Here is a 23,678-nt window from a genome sequence, read left to right as displayed (position 1 = left end):
AGCAGCGCTGACCCAGGTCAACCTTGACTAGTGGGTCCCGCATGTCAGTGTAACAGTGCAGCATCAGAGGCTGACTAGTGGGGTCGGTCAATGCTGAGGTGGCAAGGTCAAATAGACCGGTGGGGCCACGGCCATTAGCTTAAATTAAACAGGGAATAACCCTGTGGTTAGTTAACGGGTGGGGCCCGTCTGTAAGTGGGTCAGGGGGGTAATTAAGGTGGGTAATTAGTGCCTAACGACGCGTTTAACCGACGGCTAAACGCCGGCGACCACAGGCCGCGGCGGAGGGGCTCGGGTTCGCTCCCCCGGCGCCCAAACGAGCAGCCGAGGGGAACTACGGGGAGCTGGAGCACACCCGCATCTAGCGCGGCAAGTGGCGAGATGCTCACGGCGGGTGCGACGAGATGCTCAGCGGGCTCGGGGACGCGCTGAGGTCGACGGGGCAGTGAAGGCAATCTCCGGCGGCCGATGGTGAAGAAGATAGCGGTGACGGCTCCACGGGGCGTCCGGCGTATCATGGCTTGACGGAGAGGTAGAAGGCAACGTGGCGGAGCTCGCAAGCACGACGTGCGGTCGAGGGAAAGGTAGTGGCGTCGACTACGGCGGCGGCGGCTTACGGGCGCGTCGGCCATAGAGGAAGAGGACGAGGGAGAGAGGGCAGAGGGGGAAAGTGAGACGTCCAGGGGTTCGGGGCGGCGCCGAAGAGAAGGCCCGAGGCGTCGCGGTGGCCTCGATGACGCAGGCGAGGAGGGAGGTGCGTGGCACCGCGGGCGCGCGTGCGCTGTCTCCCTCCTCTGCCTACTGGCAGAGGTAGGTGATGACTGGCATGGGCCAGGTGGGCTAGGCAACACAGCTGGGCTGCTGGGCTGTAGGTAAGCGCCAGGTAAGGTTTCCCTCTTTTCTATTTTTTTTATTTTGTTCTGTTTGTTTTGATTTAGTTTAGGCACTAAATCATTTTAATAAATTCTGAAAATTATTGGGGATGTTAGATAAACTATTCCAGAGCTCCACAAATAACTTCAGAATATTTGGACCATTTAAAATATATATAGCATTTAATTGGCTCCAACTCAAATACTTTTGTGTTAATTCAAGAATCCAAAAATGACCTAAAAATATATTCATCATTTTTAGCAGAGGTTTGCACCTTAACCAGAAATCATGAACTTTTCTTAGAACATTTTGGGTTCATTGAAAAAGATTTTATTTGAACCTATTTGAATTTCATGTGGTGCTAGGGTTTGATCATCCCCATTTCGAATTTCAAACAATATAGACATGATCCATGGATGCTTATGAAACTAATTGCAATCAAATTCTAGGGCTGTGACATCTCACCCCCACTAAACAAGAATCTCGTCCCGAGATTCAAGGCGTGAGGTAAGAAGGCACGGGGGGGGGCACAAAGCTAACACCATCTTCTTGATCCAATTGCTCTTCTCGAAGATGTTGATTCATTGCATCATACTGATCTTGACATCTTTGCTTTCGAGATCTTCACCCAACACGACAAGGGAAAGAGAGGGAAGCTCTACAGGGTTCGATCTTCACGAAGATCAAGCAAATGATGATCAACTCACGGAATGAGATGTTGAACATCTCTTGAGATGAGAGGCAAAACACACCTTAAAAGGATGGAAGAAACAATTGACGAGGGTTCACTAGGTAGGCAACAATTCCACACCTAAGAGGGTGGTGAACGGTTGTCAACGTAGTGAGGAGTTGAGTTGATACCATAACGAGACATCTTAAGGAAGGAGACTCGCAGAAACATTCCCTTAAGTGGCAAAAAGAATTACTTTTGATTCTGAGATCATTGAAACTCCTTATACCAGCCTAAGGAAATCACAATAATCGTTTGGTGGAGTACTAAGGGATGGTATACTTGGACTAGAATGGATGATGTGGACTACCTTGTTGAAGACAACGCAAGGGATGATTTTTCTTATCATCGGGAATGGAAGGGACCCATGGTAAGTCCACTTTTGAAGATGATCCTGACAACAACTACTGAGGTGCAAGCTGGGAACAAAATGCAAATACTGGGAATGACCCAACCATCATATCTGCCTGAGATTCAGATCTGGTTGGTAATGGGATATTTCAAACAGCATGTCTGGAGAGGAAAGTTTGCAACACAAACCGACGAGATGACGTTGCGAGATTCTCGGGAAATGAACTACGATAGCAAGCTCCAAAACATGAGCTGGTTCTGCTACATACATGTGAACACACTGTCCCAGACAAGCATGATCTCATAGTAGTCTTATAATAGAACACTACCGAGTTCATGTGGGGAACCATCTTCGAGGATATTGGAATCTTGTGCATGAACTAGTAGTCGCACAGCAACTCCTTTTCCTCAAACAAACCAGTCGGTGGCTTGGTGTGCTAGGAACACATATGGAATGGAGGCGGCCAACCTATCAAACTATAGAGCACTTTGCACGTGCATGACTAACTTGGGATGGTTCCAGAGGAGGCAAAAACAAACTTTCTCGAGTTCATGGCGGCAACTTGCATCAAATGCACATGAATTAGAGAAAGTCACTTCTTTCATCCAACATATGCTTCATGAACGGGACATGAAAATAATGCTTATAAAAGTTTTCAACACTAACATAGCTGTCCAACATGAATCATGGATAAGATGGAAATATTGCTGATGGGCTCAGCAACAGGTCATCCAGATTTCCATGAAGATGGAATTCCACAACTATGTGAACAAAACGATAGCATTGGTCAGACCCAAAAGATATAATGGTGTATGCTCGAGGAAACAACCACGAGTAATACAACATTACGAATATCGTTGGTTCTGATTTGATCTGACGATAGCCCACACTCAAATCAAAGTTTGGACACGATAATAGGTTCAACAACTGATCATGGGGATCAGTTGATGAAGATATCATCTTTCTTCAACACACACACAAACACAAGGATATCCCTTTGGAACAAACTAAGTTAGGCAAGATTTTATCTTCCAACTCTCCAAGTTGTTGTTTAGCTTAACTGACTAGCTCAGGGGTATCCCACACAGATTCTTGGAGAATGGGTGGTTTGGAGGAAAACCAACTTGATCACGACTCAACATAGCGGTCAGGTGACAACCTGGTAACACTTCCGAGAAGATAATCGGAAAGTCACGAACCACCGATATGTTACTAAGCAAGAGAACAATCTTGCTTTTCAGGGCAAGACGATGTGATCAAGAGAGTGATGGATTGACATGATCCTAACTCATTGATCAAAGTGTGCACCAGAAATAAGGACTAGGTAGCACGATAAACCTTAGGGTGATGATTCAATAACCAGCACGCTAAGAATGAGAGTATTGTCCATTAACTACCAAGCAACGGAGTTGCTAGGAGTATTGATTTCGCACATCACAGTACACTTGTCGGCACTCTGGTTACAATAACACGGAATCGAGGAATGAACAATGATGGCAAGAAGTATTACTGCGTCAAGAATTCATAAGAGGTGGCGCAATTCTCATGACACTCCTGACATAAAGATGGTAACACTCCAAGGTAGAGCAAAGCAAAAGATGGATTGGCATTTTGATCTACGGAATACAATTGCTTTGACCCAATCCTAGATATGGATGAGGTACTGGAGTTTGTTTCTCCTAGTCATTCTAGAATAGAATGGCTTGACGGACCACAAGAATAATAGGCATCGATGAACACAAATGCACACATACTCTTGGCTATCAACTGATAGAAGATGGTCGAGATACAACTAAAGAGGAACAACTCGAGGAACATATAATTTTCTGAGTTGTGGATGCATAGATTAGTATGTCGAGCAAAGCTCAACATTTCTTCCAGACAACCCATGCAGAAAGGTAGGACTGACAGATTCACAATGCAGAATGGAGAACTCATCAAGAGCACTCCCGTTGTGATCTTTTGGTTCAAAGAACTTCTGCCATAAGCGGTTCGTAGTGTTTGGAAGAAAGAACTACCACGGACCTCGAGGACTAATGCAAAGGTTACTAATATCCTAAAGGTACAAGCAACACTATCAACACGAGGTAAGTAGAGTGGATCTTGGGTCAGGAACACAGGAGTGGAATACCTACTACTAGATGGCATCACGAGATGCTTTCGAGAATAATGGCCAGAATCATCACACTAGAAATACAAAACATGGCTAGGTTACTAGATGATCCCCTAGGACACCTAGGGTCATAATAATAATTCCAACATATATGTCGAGGCAATAGAATACCTCAACTCAGCAATTAGTGTGGTTAAACTGGCCCAAAGAAACATCGGGATCGGAAAGAAGGGATTTGCAAATGCATCAGACTATTTTAGAAACCTAGGATGACTCGGACAGCATAACGGCTGTAAATGCTCAAAATGATTTGAGACATCCTGCAAAAATGGTGGCATAACCACTCAACATCACCATATCAAGGTTCTGAGGCCAACAATGAACATATGGAAGTAGTAGGAACTGAACTGAGGCTTGAACTCAACAATCCTAGGCAACTACGGTTTAGTAACACATCATCCTGAGAGATAGAAGAGAAGCCTAGTTCTTAACCCCGTAGAAAAGATAAGATGACTCAGATCAGAAGGTCATGAGGATAAGGAGTAAAAAGAGCCTTACGTTCCCTTCCACAATCAATTCCCTTATATAACTAAAGCATTTCTAGACACAACTTCGACCAGTTTGGCTTGGTAATCCTACAAGCAGTCAGGCTCTGATACCAAAGCTGTCAGGACCCCGATTCTAAGTCACACCGATCTAGCCTGTAAAACCTCATATCACTTTGCGTCCTCACGCACGGTATTCCCACGGGTGTCGCCTTACCATGGCCCAGGACCGTTTGCGCCTTTTGGCTCACGTATATGATAGTGTCACTAGAGTCCATATGACAGAGAACCCGGGCCGACATGACTAGTCGTGAACCCAAGGTGGCACTAACTTACGGGGACAGGCATACATGAATCAACATCGAGCATGTCGGTCAGCAGCGTGCGAATCCGGGCTGTAGCAGGCTAGGCAGGACTCCAGATGTCACCGCGTGACATTTCCCCAAAGGGACAGACACAGGAACGAAGTGAATCACATGCCGGACAGTCAAGTGTTCCGGAGCAGTAATGCTGGGCTAGCAGGACTCCGGTGAACCGAGCTGTAGCGGACTACTATGGCTCATGGAAGCACAAGACTACATTTCCCCATAAGAGAGGCTACCAAGGATAAACAACTAGGTTGTCGGATCCCACACATACCAAGCATTTCAATCATACACACAATATGCTCGATATGTGTAAATACAACATGGCATCACAACATAACTCTACGACTCAAGTATTTATTCAATAGGCTGCGAGGAGCCATAAATACAAACATGGGTGTCATGACCCAACATACAGAGCATACAAGCAACAAGCACATGTGGAAGCTTAACTTGTCTGAGTACAGACAACTACAAATGAAGAAGGCTCAGAAGCCTGACTATCTACAAGACCCTCCCAAGGGTACACGATCGTAGCTGAGGTAACAAGCTAAACGTCGAAGTCCACGTGGAACTACTAGCGAGTCTGAAGTCTCTCTGCAAAACATAAATTAAGCAAACGTGAGTACAAATGTACCCAGCAAGACTTACATCAGAACTAACTACATATGCATCGATATCAACAAAGCGGGTGGTGGAGTTTAACTGCAGCAAGCCAGCTTTGACTCAGTGGCTAACTTGAACTACGACTGCAAGTAACTCTTTTGAGGTGGCGCACACGAGTCCACAAATTCACCATATCAATACACCACTATGGATCCGCTCTCGTCTCCCTGCGAGAACGCCATCCATAGCACTCACACTTATCTTGCGCATTTTAGAGTATCCACTTTCACTTGTCTATGAACTATGCAAGGGGTCCAAGTTTCCATATCCGAGGAATCTGGCTATTCGAATAGATAATGATAACCCTGCAGGGGTGTACTTCTTCACACACGCTCTCGCCACTTACCACCATGTACACATCGTGTATCTCGGCAACCTTCAAGCGGAAGCCTGGTGACGGAGTCGGCCACGACCTGACTAACCACACAAGTCTCTAGTCCAGGTTTATCGCCTACTCGGGTTCCATCCGCAAGGAGATCCGGCCGGGGTGTCGCTCACGGACCCAAACGATGTGTACAGGGTTCCAAGACCACCATCCGGGTGCCACTTGGTACACCAGGCCACTATGCCTAGTCTGTCCCAAGCCCACCTGTACCGGGTGCCACTTGGTAGACTACTAACACTACCTACAAACACCAGAAACTAGTTGCAACTCCTGGACAGAGATTGAGTTGATTAATAAGTTGAGAGAGCTTGGAGCGCCCGGAGCCCAATGTGTGGTAGTAACTGTTCATGGATCACAAACACAAAACTCAGTTCCTGGGGACGGCTGCAATGAGACAACTCACCATGTACTCCTACATGGCCTCTCACCGCTACATTTACCAAATCGTGTTCACACACTTAGCTCTCAACGGTAGGACATGTTCACCACATTCCAATTGATCCCCGATGAATCATACCTGACTCAACTCAAAGAAGTAGCAGGCATGACAAAAAAGCATGAATGAGTAGGCACAACAAGGATCAAACAACTCCTACTCATGCTAGTGGGTTTCATCTATTTACTATGGCAATGCCAGGTCATGCAGAGGAAAGGGTTCAACTACCGCAACATGTAACAGTTGAATCAGTGTTGTCCTAATGCAGTAAAAGAGAGCAGAAGCGAGAGAGTGGGTTTGTATCGGAATGAACAAGGGGTTTTTGCTTGCCTGGCACTTCTGAAGATAATATAACTCTTCATCGGTGTCATCGATCACGTCATCGGAAACATCGTCTACTAAGAGGGAACAACCACCAGCAAACACAAAAGGGAACCACAATCAATGCAATGCACATTCATATGAATGATATGTCATATTAAAGTACTGAATTGACCTAGTGCAATAGTTAGTCATATTCATTGAAGTGGAATTCAAACCTATAGCAAATTCCAACTCCAAAACTAATTACCATTTATTCCATAATCATGAATTGTCCTAGTAAGTGAGGTTAACTTGTTCAAACATGCATACGAATGGTACAGATGGATAGATTGCATTTTTATGATAATTTTTCATATATAAATTATTTCATTTGGAGTTACGGTTAATTTTCTATGATTTTTAGAAGTTTTGGCTATTTCTGGAATTTCCTGATTTATTTAAAACCCAAAAGTCAATTACTACATCAGCACTGCGTCATGCCTGCGTCAGCAGGTCAGCAGCACTGACGCAGGTCAACCTTGACCACTGGTCCCGCATGTCAGTGTAACAGTGGCAGCAGCAGAGGCTGACTAGTGGGGTCGGTCAACGCTGAGGTGGCAAGGTCAAATAGACCGGTGGGGCCACGGCCATTAGCTTAAATTAAATAGGGAATAACCCTGTGGTTAGTTAACGGGTGGGGCCCGTCTGTAAGTGGGTCAGGGGGGTAATTAAGGTGGGTAATTAGTGCCTAACGACGCGTTTAACCGACGGCTAAACGCCGGCGACCACAGGCCGCGGCGGAGGGGCTCGGGTTCGCTCCCCCGGCGCCCAAATGAGCAGCCGAGGGCAGCTACGGGGAGCTGGAGCTCACCCGCATCTAGCGCGGCAAGTGGTGGCAGCAGGGACGGCCGGAGCTCGCCGGAGACGAGCTCGGGGCGGCGCCGGCGTTCGGTTGCAGGTGAGGCGACGGCTATAGCGCTCGAGGGGAAAACGGAGAGGGAGAGCAGGAGCAGGAGATCGCGGCGGGTGCGACGAGATGCTCAGCGGGCTCGGGGACGCGCTGAGGTCGACGGGGCAGTGAAGGCGATCTCCGGCAGTCGGTGGTGAAGAAGACAGCGGTGACGGCTCCACGGGGCGTCCGGCGTATCATGGCTTGACGGAGAGGTAGAACGCAACGTGGCGGAGCTTGGAAGCACAACGTGCGGTCGAGGGAAAGGTAGTGGCGTCGACTACGGCGGCGGTGGCTTACGGGCGCGTCGGCCATAGAGGAAGAGGACGAGGGAGAGAGGGCAGAGGGGGAGAGTGAGACGTCCAGGGGTTCGGGGCGGCGCCGAAGAGAAGGCCCGAGGCGTCGCGGTGGCCTCGATGACGCAGGCGAGAAGGGAGGTGCGTGGCGCCGCGGGCGCGCGTGCGCTGTCTCCCTCCTCTGCCTACTGGCAAAGGTAGGTGATGACTGGCACGGGCCAGGTGGGCTAGGCAGCACAGCTGGGCCGCTGGGCTGTAGGTAAGCGCCAGGTAAGGTTTCCCTCTTTTGTGTTTTTTTTATTTTGTTCTGTTTGTTTTGATTTAGTTTAGGCACTAAATCATTTTAATAAATTCTGAAAATTATTGTGGATGTTAGATAAACTATTCCAGAGCTCCACAAATAACTTCAGAATATTTGGACCATTTAAAATATATATAGCATTTAAATGGATCCAACTCAAATACTTTTGTGTTAATTCAAGAATCCAAAAATGACCTAAAAATATATTCATCATTTTTAACAGAGGTTTGCACCTTAACCAGAAATCATGAACTTTTCTTAGAGCATTTTGGGTTCATTGAAAAAGATTTTATTTGAACCTATTTGAATTTCATGTGGTGCTAGGGTTTGATCATCCCCATTTCGAATTTCAAACAATATAGACATGATCCATGGATGCTTATGAAACTAATTGCAATCAAATTCTAGGGCTGTGACACTACCTCTGTGGCAGATTTTCAGCTCGTGTTTTTCTCTCTCGTTGGGGTGTTTTGACCATGCTAAGCGGTAGTACCGCTCCTCCAGCGGTAGTACCGCTCGTGTGCGGGCTGAGCACATAACGGTTGGTTTCGGGAGGCCCTATAAAAGGGGGTCTTCTTCCCCAATAAACCTTATCCTTTGAGCTCGTGTTCTTCCCCCATTGTTGACCTTCTTCGAGCTTGCTAACTCTCAATCCCTCCATGGATTCTTGCTAGCTTTCGAGGGAAACAAGAGAGGAGATCTAGATCCACATTTCCACCAATCACTTTCTCCTCTATGTGAGGGGAACCCCTTGGATCTAGATCTTGGAGTTCTTGGTGTTCTCCTTCTTCTTCTTCCTCTCATTTTCCTCCGTAGCATTAGTTGCTTCGGTGGGATTTGAGAGAGAAGGACTTGGGCACTCCGTGTGCCCTTGCCATTGCATTTGGTGCATCGGTTTGAGTTCTCCACGGTGATACGTGGAAGTTACAAGTTGAGAAGCTTATTACTCTTGGGAGCTTGGTACCCTTGAGCTTGTTCCTCTTGGGTGCTTGGGTGCCCTAGACGGTTGGTGGTGTTCGGAGCTCAATCATTGTGGTGTAAAGCTCCGGGCAAGCGTCGGGGTCTCCAATTAGGTTGTGGAGATCGCCCCGAGCAATTTGACGGGTTCCAGTGACCACCCCCAAGTGTTGCCAAAGTGTACGGGTTCGGTGACCACCCCCAAGGGTTGCCATTTGTACGGGTTCGGTGACCACCCTCAAGGGTCCCTTAGTGGAATCACGACATCTAGCATTGTGCGAGGGCGTGAGGAGATTACGGTGGCCCTAGTGGCTTCTTGGGGAGCATTGTGCCTCGACACCGCTCCAAATAGATATTAGCATCCGCAAGGGTGTGAACTTCGGGATACATAGTCATCTCCGCGTGCCTCGGTTATCTCTTACCCGAGCCCTTTACTTATGCACTTTACTTTGTGATAGCCATATTGTTTCTTGTCATATATCTTGCTATCACATAGTTGCTTATCTTTCTTAGCTTAAGTTGTTGGTGCACATAGGTGAGCCTAGTTGTTTTAGGTTTTGTGCTTGACAAATTAACCGCTAGGTTTATTCCGCATTTTTTCAAGCCTAAACCATAATTATTTTAAAACGCCTATTCACCCCCTCTAGGCGACATCCACGATCTTTCAAGTACGTACCCCAAATATTATACACATACTCCAACAACGCAGCCGAATACGAGGCCTTATTGCACGGTCTTCGGATGGCTACCTCCATGGGCATACAATGCCTGGAAGTACGCGGGGACTCAAATATCGCAATATCCCAGATAAATGGAGACTTCGGCCAAAGATCCAAAGATGGCGGCCTATCGTAACGCCGTACTCAAAATGTCGGCTCGGTTCGAGGGGCTCGAGTTTCACCACGTGGCTCGAGAAAGTAATCAAGCGACGGATGTCCTTGCTCGCATCGGCGCCAAGCGTGACCCCATCCCACCTAACATCTTTCTGGAAAGGCTTTTCAAGCCATCCGTGCTCTGGTTAGGGGAGAGCAGCAACAACAGTTTGGATCTGACCATAACCCCAGATTCCGAACACACCCGATATCGTCGGAGGCTCAGCCACTAAAATAACACCTTCGTCCCATCTCATCATGGCAGTCATTACCCCATGGACCGAACCCTTCTTGGCCTACCTTAATAGGCGAGAGCTCCCTGAGGATCACAATGAAGCCCGCTGCATTGTTCGGCGTTCGAAAGCCTACAAGGTCCATGAAGGAGAGCTCTACAAGAAAAGCGCTACCGAAGTACTTCAAAGATGTATCTCTGAGAAAGAGGGGCGGCAGCTCTTGGCTAAAATTCATGCCGGTCTCGGTGGTCACCACGCTGCAGCTCAGGCCCTTGTAGGCAATGCTTTCCATATAGGTTTCTATTGGCCGAAGGCCCGAGCAGATGCACATGACTTTGTGGAACGTTGCGTCGGATGCTAGCTTTTTGCCGACCAAAGCCATATGCCACCCACTGCTCTACAAATAATCCCCATCACTTGGCCTTTCGTGGTTTGGGGGCTTGACATGGTCAGACCCCTTAAAGGAGGAAGCCATAAGAAAAAGTATCTGCTGGTCATGGTGGATAAATTCACTAAGTGGATAGAGGCCAAACTGGTTAAAACGGTCGAGGCTGGACTAGTGATAGACGTCATATACGGCGTTGTGCACCGTTATGGTGTTCCACACAACATCATCACCGATAACGGCTCCAATTTTATAGCTGATGAGGTGAAAGCCTGGTGTGCTAATCTAGGCATCAAGCTCGATTACGCCTCCATCTATCATCCGCAAACAAGCGGTTAAGTCGAACGAGCCAATGGTCTTATTATGAGCGGCATCAAACCCAGACTAGTGCGTTCTTTGAAAGAATCAGACAAGCACTGGGTTGAGGAGCTCGACTCCGTATTCTGGAGGTTGTGGACCACGCCCAATCGCACTACCGAATATACACCTTTCTTCATGGTGTACAGCATAGAGGATGTGTTACCTTGCGACATTATTCATGACTCACCTCGAGTGCGCATGTACGAAGAGAGAGAGGCCGAGCTTGATCGGCAGGACAGCTTAGATGCCCTGGAGGAGGAGCGCGACGTTGCAAAAGCCCGTTCCGCATTTTATCAACAGCAAGCCTGCAGATATCAAAGCAGAGAACTGCGGGCCAAGACTTATAATGTTGGAGAACTCGTTCTACGCTTGGCGAAGAAGAAAAAAAAGTCAAACTTAAGCCCAAGTGGGAGGGTCCTTTCATCATCAACGAAGTTCTCATGGGAGGATCGTACCGCTTGCGTGATGCATCAGACAATCGCCTAGAGCCGAACCCCTGGAACGTGGCCAGACTCCAAAGATTCTATGCCTAGCGCCAAACACTTAGTTCGTCTCCTTCTCCCTCTTGTTTTCATTATTTTTTCTCCTTTTCCTTTTTTCTCTTTTAGCCTTAAAGCTTTCGTGCGGCAAAACCATACACCTATGACGTACACATCCTTAAATGTGTACGCCCATTATACCTAGGGGCTTTTTGCACAGAAGATTATTATTGTTATTTTTCTAGCATCAAGCTCATTACATATGCATTTTTTCCTCATATGTACCTTTTCTTTGCCATTATATGCATGGATATGACTTAATTTTTGGCCAAGCTGGGTTGACTGGCTCCTGTTTATGCCCTACGCTCCCGTTAGTTCGGCTAGGGCATAAAGCTAGCACCTCTGCGATTGTTACTGCCGGGTCATCCGGATGTGTACCTCAGACTGGGTGAAGCCGAAAGCTAGCGTTCTTAAGGGAATATTCGTTCGGCGGACTAAAGATGTTTTTACATTTCTTCCACTATGAACCCCTAGATGTTACTTATACTGCGATCTTCTCAATCATAGTTCGTGCATGCACATTAGCGCATGTACACCTAGGGAAAGGAACCCTTAACAGAACTATTCTCTCTGGAAGATGTTTCTTACAATCACAATGTAATATAACATAGCTAGCCGAATACAAGTTGTCTGTTCAAGCAACTATGACCCTTACGCCTGGTTTCCACGCATACCCCGGTCTATTTTGCCACTCAGGTATTCGGAAACACTCCGCACCTTCGGGTCCGGAGGTCGAAGTGAAAAGGTCGGCCATGACAATTGTTTTACAATCCGACTAGGGACAAATATGTCAAGGAAATTACATAGTCACTTAGACTCAAAAATTTCCTCCTCTATACCGTCTAACAGGCTATCTAGCTTGCAATCCTGTCGGGAATATTTGGCGGCCACTTCTACTTGGTCATACACCAAATTAACTGGAATTTCTTTCCCATCAGACCCTAGATGTCCGACTTGGGCCATATGATTTGGATCAAGCTTGGTATACCATGTTTTTACCATGGCCCAGGCCTCTCGCGCACCTTCCCGGTAGGCTGATATCTTCCATAATCAAATACGCCGATGTTCTCCTTTGAACAGCTCCACGAGCTCCGCCATACCTCTTGGAGGAGAGGCGGATGGCCATACAGCCTTGGCAACACTCCGCATTGCTTTCCGAACTCGCTCATGTATCTTGGACAGCTCTTGTAGTAGGCCGCCTTGAGATCCGGACATTTCCTCTTCGGGACGGCCAGTCAGCATACCTGTAGACATAAATCTGTCAGTTCCGGCCCTCGCCGAATAATAGGGAGGCAAATTTGAAGAGCATACTGAATATGCCGCCTTGTAGCCTCCTATTCTCCTTGACGGCGCCAGCTAGCTGGGCTCGAACATCTTTCAGTTCTTTGCCCAGTTGGGTATGGGCATCCTACAACTTGTTCTTCTCATCCCTGACCCGTGTCAGCACACGTTCGCCTGCCGCATGTTGCCTTTTGGCCTCTTGTTCACCAGCCTGGGCTTCCTTCAGTTTCCCTCTCAGTTGCTCTACTGATTCTATTAGCAGAAACATAGCAGTATTAATACAGCTGGTATTTTATTATACTTTTTTCTAACGGGGAGAAGAATTACGAGGAGGAGCCCCCTTGGATTTTTCCAATTCGCCGGTAGCTGCAGTTAGCTGAGTCTGACCCTTTGCCAGCTCTTGAGACAGCAGGCTATTCTTCTCCATAAGTGCCTGATTATACAATGATCCTCAAATCAGTTGTATCAACTGCTTTAAGTCTCGGGGGCTACGGGTATATGATTACTAAATCAACACTTACCCGCATATCTTTCAGATGCTGGTCCATGGCTCTAGCAAGTCCATCCTGAGCAGCTTGGATGTACGCATCGTCCGATCTGAAGGCATCAAATACATCCATTAAAAAACCGGGGTCATAGAGAACGGCCCTCCGACGATGATGATTGATGGCACTCTCCACTTCAGAGTTTGTGACTGTCGGATCTCGGGTTCCGGAAAAAACCTCGAGGTTCGAACACTGGGGTGCCCGGAAAGATCTCCCCCTACCAACTCACGCCCTCTACCTCGCCACGATCTCAAAGGCAAGCTCGTCGGACTCACAACACAAGAGACACAAGATTTATGCTGGTTCGGGCCACCGTTGTGGTGTAATAACCTACTCCAGTGTGGTGTGGTGGATTGCCTCTCGGGCTGAGTATGAACAGTACAAGGGGAAGAACAGCCTCCTGAGGCGAGGTGTTCTTGTGCTTGGTGGGTGTGAGGATGGGTTGGATCTAGTCCAAGTTGAGATGGCTGAGGCTCTCCTTGTCCCCCCGTTGCCTACTGTGGTGGCTAATCCTATTTACAGAGGCCCTGGTCCTCTCCCCAAATATTGAACGGGAAGGGAGCCAACAATGGTCAATTTGAAAGGGGACAGCTAGTACAAGTTATCCTGACAAAAGCAGTCTTCGCCTGCCAAAGGCTCTGGTTGTGACGCCGCCTTGGGCTCCATGCTGACCTCCGTCTTGCTGTCTTGCTGGTCTTGGTCTCGTTGCACCGATATGGAAACCTTTGCTTGACGCCTCGGTACTCCTCGCCCGCGCTTGCCTCCTTAGCACCAAAGAGGAAACAAGGACACTATGCGCGCTGGCGCCTGCCTGGTCTCAATCGTCATGGCTCACGTCATTGGAACCTCACGAGGTTTGCCTATCCTTGATCTCTCCGCCCCTCGTGAGCCAGTCTCGTGAGGCCGCTCTCGAGGAGGTCTTGTGTCATCCGCCTCGCGAGTCTTGGCCCCTCGTGAGGGTCTTGAATGCTTGTTGGTGAAGATGGGACGTACAGGCCCGCTTGCAGAGCCATGCTGTGGGCCGCAGGAAGGCAAGTCTGGGGTCCCTGATTCCCAGAACACCGACAGTAGCCCCTGGGCCCAAGGCACGCTCGGGCTTGGCTTCGAGGCGAAGCCAAGGGGCAAGTGCGGAGCGCCACCGGCCCCAATAGCATGCAGTCTTGGTCGACGCGTGGCGATTGGTTGGACATGGGTGTCTCCGCTTCCCCATGTTGTCTTGGCAACTACCCGACTGTCAAAAGGCTGGAGTAGACAACGCTTGCCTTCATTGCTTCCTTTCGCCTTGCTCCAGATCCCCTTTCTTGCTCCCTGCTTCCAAAATCTCCAGATCTACTCCCATCCCCTTCCGCATTAGCGACCAATGGCGCCCCGGACGTTCAAGCCTGCCTCGTCGCCAGTTTGGTACGAGCCAGCTCTCGACGTGCCCAACGTCTCGAAGAAGAACCTCGCCGCCACATGCTTGCTGACGGCGGGGGAAAGCAATGAGATGGGGAAGACTAAGCTCCGGGCTGGCTCCGACGTGTCGGAGCCCGAGGGAAGCACCTTATTCCCCTTCTTAATGAGTAGCATCATCGCAGGGCTGGTTCCCCTCTTCTCTGACTTCTTCTACGAGGCCCTTGGCTACTATGGGTTGCAGGTGCTGCATCTTCATCCCAACTATATCCTTCTCTTGTCGATCTTCGCCTACAATTGCGAGGCGTACCTCGGCATGATGCCGTCCGTGGCTCTGCTGCGCCACTTCTTCTTTCTTCGCATCAATGAGGGTCATACCTCCAGGTGTGCCAATTTCATCACAGCCGGCAAGGCCAACTCAATCTCAAAGACTAGGAAGAAGGTCAATGGCTTAAGGAGCAAGTGGGCCATGATGGATGCCAAGTGCGTCCACCCATGGTTGATGCTGCCAACGGAGATGCCCCAGTCCGACAAGGGGTGGTCTTGCACGAAGCTCACTGATGAGCGGGCGACGCTGGTGTTGGAGCAGATAAACACCGACCTAAAGCCGGGCAACATGAAGGCGGCAAAGGTGACAGGGGCCATGCTCCTGAGGGAATTCCTGATGCTACGCGTAGCCCCGCTTTAGGCGCGTACGCGACCCTTGTGGGAGCTTGGGGACGAAGAGGACAAGGTTCACCTGAGCCAGAAAGCCTTGTCCGACAGTGAGCTGGCTGTGGTTCTCCGCCTCCTGGTCGGGGACGACCAGGAGTACTCGCCGAGTGTCTTCACTCCCTTGTTCTTCCACAAGGACGGGGCGCGGGTTGTGACCGCCAGGCTGACCTTTGACGGGCGCGGGCTGGTGCCACCGGCGCGCACCAGGGCCCCTGCGGAGCCGACGCCGGTGGGGCTGTCTTCTGGTGAGTTCCGTGGGGAGGGAGAGGAGGAAGAGGAAGACTCGGAGGTGACCCTTGAAGAGATGGGGGAGACCTACCCCTTGAGCAAAGCTGACATCCTCTGCACCCTGCCTGACGACAATGGCGAGGGCGATATCCTTCTGGAGAAGGGGGATCCGCCCGTGGTTCCGACGAAGGGCAGGTCAGCGCTGCTCCCTCGGGATAGCGCTCCTGCCTTGCCGCCACCTAGAGCCGCTTCCGGCTCCGCTGCTGCTCCCGCTTCTGCTTCTGGAGCTGGCGTGCCCGCGCCTTGGTTCACGAAGCTCTCCAGCTTCAAGCTCCCGAAGCGAAGGGACTACGACGTGGTGGATCAGTAAGTGTTCTCGCCCTGCCTTGTTCTTGTTGCTGATGCTTGTTTCTGACTCTTCTTCCTTATTGTGTAACTAGGCTGACGCCTGCGGCGAAGAGGAGAAGGGAGGGCGAGGTGGTGCTGCTTGAGCCCAGGTCGCCTCCTGCGGCTGCGCCCTTCTCCATGAGCAAAGGTGGGGACGGTGCTCGTGCTTCTCCTGCCCGATCATCCTCGCGAGGCTGGGTGCAGCATCCTCGGGTGAAGTTAGCCCTCGAGGCCCCGCTGACTCGGGAGGTGACAGAGTCCAACTCGGGTGCTGAGGTCCAAGAGGCTCAGGAGCCTCTAGCCTCCCAGGCCATGGTGACGACGACGCCTCTTCCTCCTCCTTCTGCCGTGTTGCTGGCCCCAGGTTCCTCTGCTTCTCCTGACGTCCTTGAGTAGGCCCTTTCTGAGATGGCCCGGCTGCGAGAAGATCTCCAGAGCGTCGAACCCCTCCTGGCAGCTAGGCGCCTGGAGCTGGTCTCTGGTTGGCTTCATTCTGACGTGTCCGTTTGGGCGGCTCTGAGCCAGGTCGCGGAGAAGACCTATGAGGGGGAGAAGCGAGCCACAGCTCAGGAAGCAGTTGCTCACGAGGCGGCGTTGAAGGACGCCAAGGCCGCCCAAGTTCGCTGCTGGGTGCTGGAGGCCGAGCTGAAGATCCTGCGTGAAGAGCGTGCCGAAGATGCCCGTGGCCGTAAGGTGGAGGAAGAGAGGATGAAGGCCCGGGAGGACACTTGTAGGATTGAAAGTATGTCTAGAGGGGGGGGGGTGATTAGACTACTTGACAAAATAAAAATCTATCCTTTTCCCAATTTTAGTCTTTGGCAGATTTTAGCTATCTTAGCACAAGTCAAGCAATCTTAACACAATTGAAGCAAGCATGCAAGAGTCTACGAGCAGCGGAAAATAAAGCATGCAGCTTGCAAGAATGTAAAGGGAAGGGTTTGGAGAATTCAAACGCAATTGGAGACACGGATGTTTTTGTCGTGGTTCCGATAGGTGGTGGTATCGTACATCCACATTGATGGAGACTTCAACCCACAGAGGGTAACGGTTGCGCGAGTCCACGGAGGGCTCCACCCATGAAGGGTCCACGAAGAAGCAACCTTGTCTATCCCATCATGGCCATCGCCCACGAAGGACTTGCCTCACTAGCGGTAGATCTTCACGAAGTAGGCGATCTCCTTGCCCTTACAAACTCCTTCGTTCAACTCCACAATCTTTGTCGGAGGCTCCCAAGTGACACCTAGCCAATCTAGGAGACACCACTCTCCAAGAAGTAACAAATGGTGTGTTGATGATGAACTCCTTGCTCTTGTGCTTCAAACGATAGTCTCCCCAACACTCAACTCTCTCTCACGGGATATGGATTTGGTGGAAAGAAGGTTTGAGTGGAAAGCAACTTGGGGAAGGCTAGAGATCAAGATTCATATGATATGAATGGAATATCTTGGCCTCAACACATGAGTAGGTGGTTCTTTCTTAGAAAATGTGTATTGGAAGTGTAGGTATGTTCTGATGGCTTTCTCCACGAATGAAGAGTGGGTGGAGGGGTATATATAGCCTCCACACAAAAACTAACCGTTACACACAATTTACCAATCTCGGTAAGAACGAATGGAGAAACTTGGTCGGACCAATTTAGCAAACCTAGTGACCGTTAGGATTTTCGGTGGGACTGAGATGCAACTCGGTAGGACCGATATGGTTAGGGTTAGGGCATAACATAATCTTGGTGTGACCGATTACACAAACTCGGTGGGACCGATTTTGGTAATAAGCTAACCAGAGAGTTGGTCAGGTAAACTCGCTGTGACCGATCACTCATTTCGGTAGGACCGATTACACAAACTCGGTGGGACCGATTTTGGTAATAAGCTAACCAGAGAGTTGGTCAGGTAAACTTGGTGTGACCGATCACTCATTTCGGTGGGACCGAAATGTTACGAAAGAGAAACAGATAGTTTACATTGCAATCTCGGTGGGACCGATCACTCATCTCGGTAGGATCAAAACGTTACGAAGAGAAACAGAGAGATTACAACCCCATCTCGGTGTGACCGAAATCCCTATCGGTGAGACCGATTTGCCTAGGGTTTGTGGCAGTGGCTATGACATTTGAAACCCGGTGGCGCCGGATAGAAAGAATGGGCGGGGCCGAGTTTGACTTTTGGTTTAGGTCATATGTGGATGTGGGAAGGTAGTTGAGTGTTTTGGAGCATATCACTAAGCACTATGAAGCAAGAACCTCATTAAACAACACCTCATCCCTCCTTTATAGTATTGGCTTTTCCTATAGACTCAATGTGTTCTTGGATCACTAAAATATAAAATGTAGAGTCTTGAGCTTTTGAGCTTGAGCCAATATTTTTGTCCTTAGTATTTTGAGAGGTCCACTTTCCTCATCCATGCCATGCCATTCATTGAGCTTTTCTTGAAATATTAATCTTGGAATAATGTTAGCTCAATGAGCTATATGTTGTTAGGAATTACCAAAACCACCCAGGGATAGTTGCACTTTCAATCTCCCCCTTTTTGGTAATTGATGACAACATATAGATCAAAGCTTCAACGAATGATAATAAGAGTGAAAAACATTGTCACTTTGAGAGGTATGTGAAAAAGTAAGAGCTCCCCCTAAATTTGTGCATAGTTTATGATTTGCTTTCGACTGCAAATGCACTGAGAATTAGGCTCATGGGTTACTCTTCCATGTCACATACATCTTGGTGGAGCGCTCAAAATGATAATAATTAAATACATGCACTCATCACCAAGCAAAGTGAATGGTCATATAGGGATAAAATGATAATATCATCCAAACACATGATCATCCAAGTATCACGCAGACAGAAAGTATCTAAAACAAGCAAAGCAAATAAAGTTCAACCACCAAAGCAAGAGAGAATAAAAAAGCAATGCTCTCTCTCAAAGCCTATGATCTATACATTTTTCTCCCCTTTGGAAACAAGTTACCAAAAAGTTCCTAGAAAATGCATAGCACTAAATCGTCTCTTAGGCTTCGTCTTCAGGTGGTGGTGTCCGGATAACTCCAAGAATGAAGGCTTCAGTAGAAGTAGATGGAGCTGATGGAGTAGGTGCTGGAGCTGGTGGCACTGAAGCTGTAGCTGGTGCAGATGAAGTGGCTCTGGTGTTTAGAACAGGCACTGCAGAAGACCTCTGAGCTCTAGGCACTCTGGCAAATGCATCAGTGGTGGTGTTGCCCTTCCTCTCCTGCATATCATCTTGAAGTTGCTCCACGACAGACTGGATCTCATTTACCTTCACATCCAATTCATAGAACTTTTGCTCCACGATTCTTTCCAAGCTCTCCTGGTTTTGAGTCAGGGTGGCCAGTCCCTTCTCAATCCTCAGAGTGGATGCAATCAGGTAGCCAAGCTGATCTTGCTTGCTCTTCAGGAGATACTGAGATGCTTCTTCAGTAGTTGGCATCCTTGCAGCTTTTTCAGCCTTTGCCTTCTCCTTCTTGGCTTGTGCGTGCACAGAAGATGGTTCATCCTCATTCATAACTACAATGTTGTCCTCAAAGTCTGGATAGATAGGCATGTGCTCCTTGTCCAGCAGATATGTACCAGTGCCCATCTTGGAGTTGATCAGCTCTTGGATCTGTGGGGCATATCTACAACTCCTTTTCTGATCTGCGGCTGTCCTCTTGATAGTTTCAACTATAAGGCTCATGACTTTGAACTTCTATGGGATATCAAAGATATGAAGCAAGTTTATTGCATGTCCTCTGATCATCTTGTGATCACCTGACTTTAGCAAGAGAGTGTGCCTGAGGATCTAGTTGATGGTTGGCAAGCCTGACAGAAGGTAATGTACAGATCCAAACTTATGTGTCTCAAGAGCAGCATCTGGGATCTCCTTGTACATGTGTGCCATGGTGTTGTGATCCTTCTTCTTGTTGGCATAGACATCCAAGTCATCATCACTCTCTTTTGGGGCATTGATCAACATCGCCCATTCAGCAACCGTGGACTGGTACCTCGTACCTTCAGACATCCAGACAACCCTTCCATCTAGGTAGAAATGAGCTGTGGAGTAAAACTGCATGATGAGCTCATCATTCCATTTTGTGAGCTTCTGAGCCACAAACTCATCGACTCCACAAGCCTTGAAACTGTCATGTACACTTGGATAGTGATCCTCATTCTTCTTGATGTAGTCCCAGTCCACCCATCTCATGTCACACACTATGGGCTTCTTGTCAAGCAACATTGTCTCATAGAAGTCCAGTTGTTCCTTTGTATGGAACCTGTAGTCCACAGCAGTCCTTCTCCTGGTGGCATATGGATCTGACTCTCTCCATAGCCTCAGACCAGAGTCCTTCCCGATCTTCATGTTCTCAGCAACTGGATGAGCATCGTTGTAATCTGGGATTTTTGGCTTCAGCTTCCTCAAGACATGTGACTCATCATCTTCTTCTTCCATTTCAGCTTCAGGCACTGGGGCCTTGTTCTTTCCCTCAGCAGGGATGTTCCTGGTGCTCCTCTTTGGTTTTGGCTTTGGAGCTGGAGCAGAAGCCTTTGGAGCAGTCTTAGGCTTAGATGGAATAGCCCCTGCCCTGATGGCATCACCCATAAGCTTCTGAGCTTTGGATGCTGGTGCAGCATCTTCTTCCTCTTCCTCTTCAGAATCTCTCATGATTGAGGATCTCCCAAGCACTCTGGCAGTGGTCTTCTTGACCCTCTCTTTCCTCTTCTTCTCTGCCACAACCTGCTCTTTGGGTGTAGATCCCAAAGTCTCTTGAGTGGATGCTCTGGCCTTAGACATTGGAGCTCTCTTGGCAGGAACCTTTTGCTTCATGCCTGGCTTTGTGGCAGCAGCTGTGCCATATTCCTTCTTCAGGACTTTTCTCTTTGAGGTGGTTTCTTCTTCCTTAGCCACATAGTCCTCATCCTCTGACTCTGAAGTTCTTTTCTTGCTGACCCTGGTGGCAGCTTTGGGTAAGTTGCTTGGGGTGCTCCTGCTGCCATCATCTATTCTGCTAGAGGGACTAGTGCCCTCACTCATGTTAACCTGCTCCTCTGACCTGTTCTGGCTGTCACTCTGATCAGACATATTGCAAACACTGACAACAGACCCTGTGAATAGATATAGATGAGATAGAGTGGATAAGCATCACAAAATACAGAGGTTTTTGCAAAAGAATGAATCAAAACTTAGTTTTAGTTTTCCACAGAAAGCATTTCGGATCGACCGATTTGTAAACTCGGTGATACCGAAGCAGCTTTTGGAACCTAAACTAGTGAACTCGGTCAGACCGAGTCACAGTTCGGTGGCACCGAGACTGCTAGGGTTTCAAAAAGTCCTGAACTCGGTCACACCGATTTGCAATTCTCGGTCAGACCGAGAACCATATGTGCAATGGCCTGAGCCGAATCGGTGGTACCGAGTTCCACAACTCGGTGGGTCCGAGATGGTTTCGGCGGAAACCTAACCCTAAATTCTTAATTCATGATTAAACTACGGAGTGTTTTGACTGGATAGAATGATCTCAATCGTGGCAAGATACATGGCAAAGAAATGTGCTAGGTAATCGGAGATAGAACAGCACAGTGATCAAGTTCATACCCTAGTTCGGCAATGAACTCGCTACGGCGGCAACGGCGGGGTTGATTCCCGTTGATGGCGGTGGAGACCAGCGGCAGGAGGCAGCTGGTGACGAGGAAGACGATCCGGAGACCCTGGAGGCAGAGCGGGCTAAGCGCGGGTCGAGGAGGTTCGGAAAGTTTTCCAAAATTTGACCCGTGGGTATATATAGCCCGACCCTGTCGGTGTGACCGAGTGGAACAACTCGGTGTGACCAAAAAGTTCGAATCGGTTGCACCGAGGTTGAAAACCTAGATCGACTTAGTGATCTCGGTATGACCGAAATGGGTGAATCGGTCAGACCGAAACACACAAAGAAGTTTTGGGAGTTTAAGTCTATGACGAATCGGGGACTCCGAGTGCTCCTCGCACAGAGTGGTTCGAACTTGACTTGATCAAATTTTGTGATGCAGCATGAATAGAGTTTGAGACGAGAAAAGCATAGATAGCTAGAGAAGGTTCTTAGGCATTCTTGTCCATCCACTTGGCCAAAAGAAAAGGAAACCAATCAATCAAAACAACAAGTGGATGTCCTCGAATGAGTAAATTATGCAACCAACATGCTCACACAATAAAATGGCAAATGAAATATGTGGCAAAGCATGCACAAACAATTCTAGCATTTATCAAGCAATTGGCGATGACTAGGTCATCTATATATGAGTATATTGACTTAGGAGTCAAATGAGAACATTTGATCATAGGTCATACTCATCGTTTAAGCACAAGTGGGGTTACCACTTTTACATAAAGTGTTGTTGTGTTCACACCATTAGAGTTGCTTTAACTCAATTGTTAGAGTAAAGCTCCCCCTAGATGTGAGATCCCCCCTAAGAGGGATGAACTAACCTTGGGTTTTGTCGATGATGACTTCGTGTAGGTGTTGAAGATGTGGATGTTGTATGTTGATGTAGATCATTTGGAGCTATCCTTTGGAGTGAGTTGCACTTTCAATACCTACACGGGTTAGTCCCACAAAGAACAAACAAGAGTATCCATAGACATAGAGTGATGCACACACAAGATGATGTCTATGAAAGCTTTAGGTTACCTTGTCCCTTGTCTTACCAACAAGAGGGTTTGTGACTCCTTGAACTAGTGCAAGATGTGGAAGTTGATTGCACTTGTTCTTGCCAAAATGATAAGAGTGAAGTATATTGGTGGAGTCACCCTCAAGAACTCTCTAGTTCTTTTTCTTCGGGATCCACACCATCTTGATTGGAATCCTCGGAGTTGTAGTTGTACTTGATGAAGTGGAACTTGATGTAGTCTTGGGAACCCACTTGACCGAGGCCTCAGGAGCTTCTTCAAATGCATCAATTTCCTCTTGAAGCTTGTCCTTTCCTTTTTGCTTGTGGTCTTGTGGTGGAAGATCATTTTGAGCTTGTGTCCCTTTGGATGAAGTAGGATCATACTTCTCTTGTTGAGGAACAAACTTCGTCTTGGGGTATTGATCTTCTTCCCACTCAACTCCATTGGCATTGAACTTTCGTTCAAAACCAATACCTTGATTCTTCCGGTGCCTTCCTTGCTTGCGTACAATTTCCTAGAATTGCTTGCTCCCGGCAAGGCTCTTGTAAACACATTTCTCTATAATTCCCTTCAATAAGCTATTTTCTTGCTGAAGTGTAACTTGGCTAAGAGAATCATTAGTGGAATCAACATAACTACTAGAAGCAACAACATTGGATTTAGCATGATTATTGTTACTACTAGAGGAAGAATCTTTCTTGTCCTTGTTACTAGACTTGACTTGAGGCATGTAAGTGGATAAGAGTAAACACTTGGCAATGTAAGAAGAACTTTTCTTGCGAAGATCATCATTGATTGCCTTTAAGAACTCATGCTCTTGCTCAAGGTTGAG

At 48.2% G+C, this 23,678-nt stretch overlaps 1 protein-coding gene across 1 annotated transcript in view; it reads left to right on the top strand.

The window, feature by feature from the left end:
• Nucleotides 1–16,615: 16,615 nt before the first annotated feature.
• Nucleotides 16,616–23,678, top strand: part of LOC123056879 (uncharacterized) — a 62,042-nt gene continuing 54,979 nt past the window's right edge. The window contains exon 1 of the mRNA XM_044480118.1: nucleotides 16,616–16,895. Coding sequence (XP_044336053.1) covers nucleotides 16,616–16,895 — 280 coding nt within the window. The remainder of the gene's footprint in view (nucleotides 16,896–23,678) is intronic.

The sequence above is a fragment of the Triticum aestivum genome, chromosome 3A, assembly GCF_018294505.1.
Source record: "Triticum aestivum cultivar Chinese Spring chromosome 3A, IWGSC CS RefSeq v2.1, whole genome shotgun sequence".
NCBI classification, from domain to species: Eukaryota; Viridiplantae; Streptophyta; class Magnoliopsida; order Poales; family Poaceae; genus Triticum; species Triticum aestivum.
The sequence above is the reverse complement of the archived record's forward strand: the minus strand, read 5'-3'. Positions and strand labels throughout refer to the sequence as shown.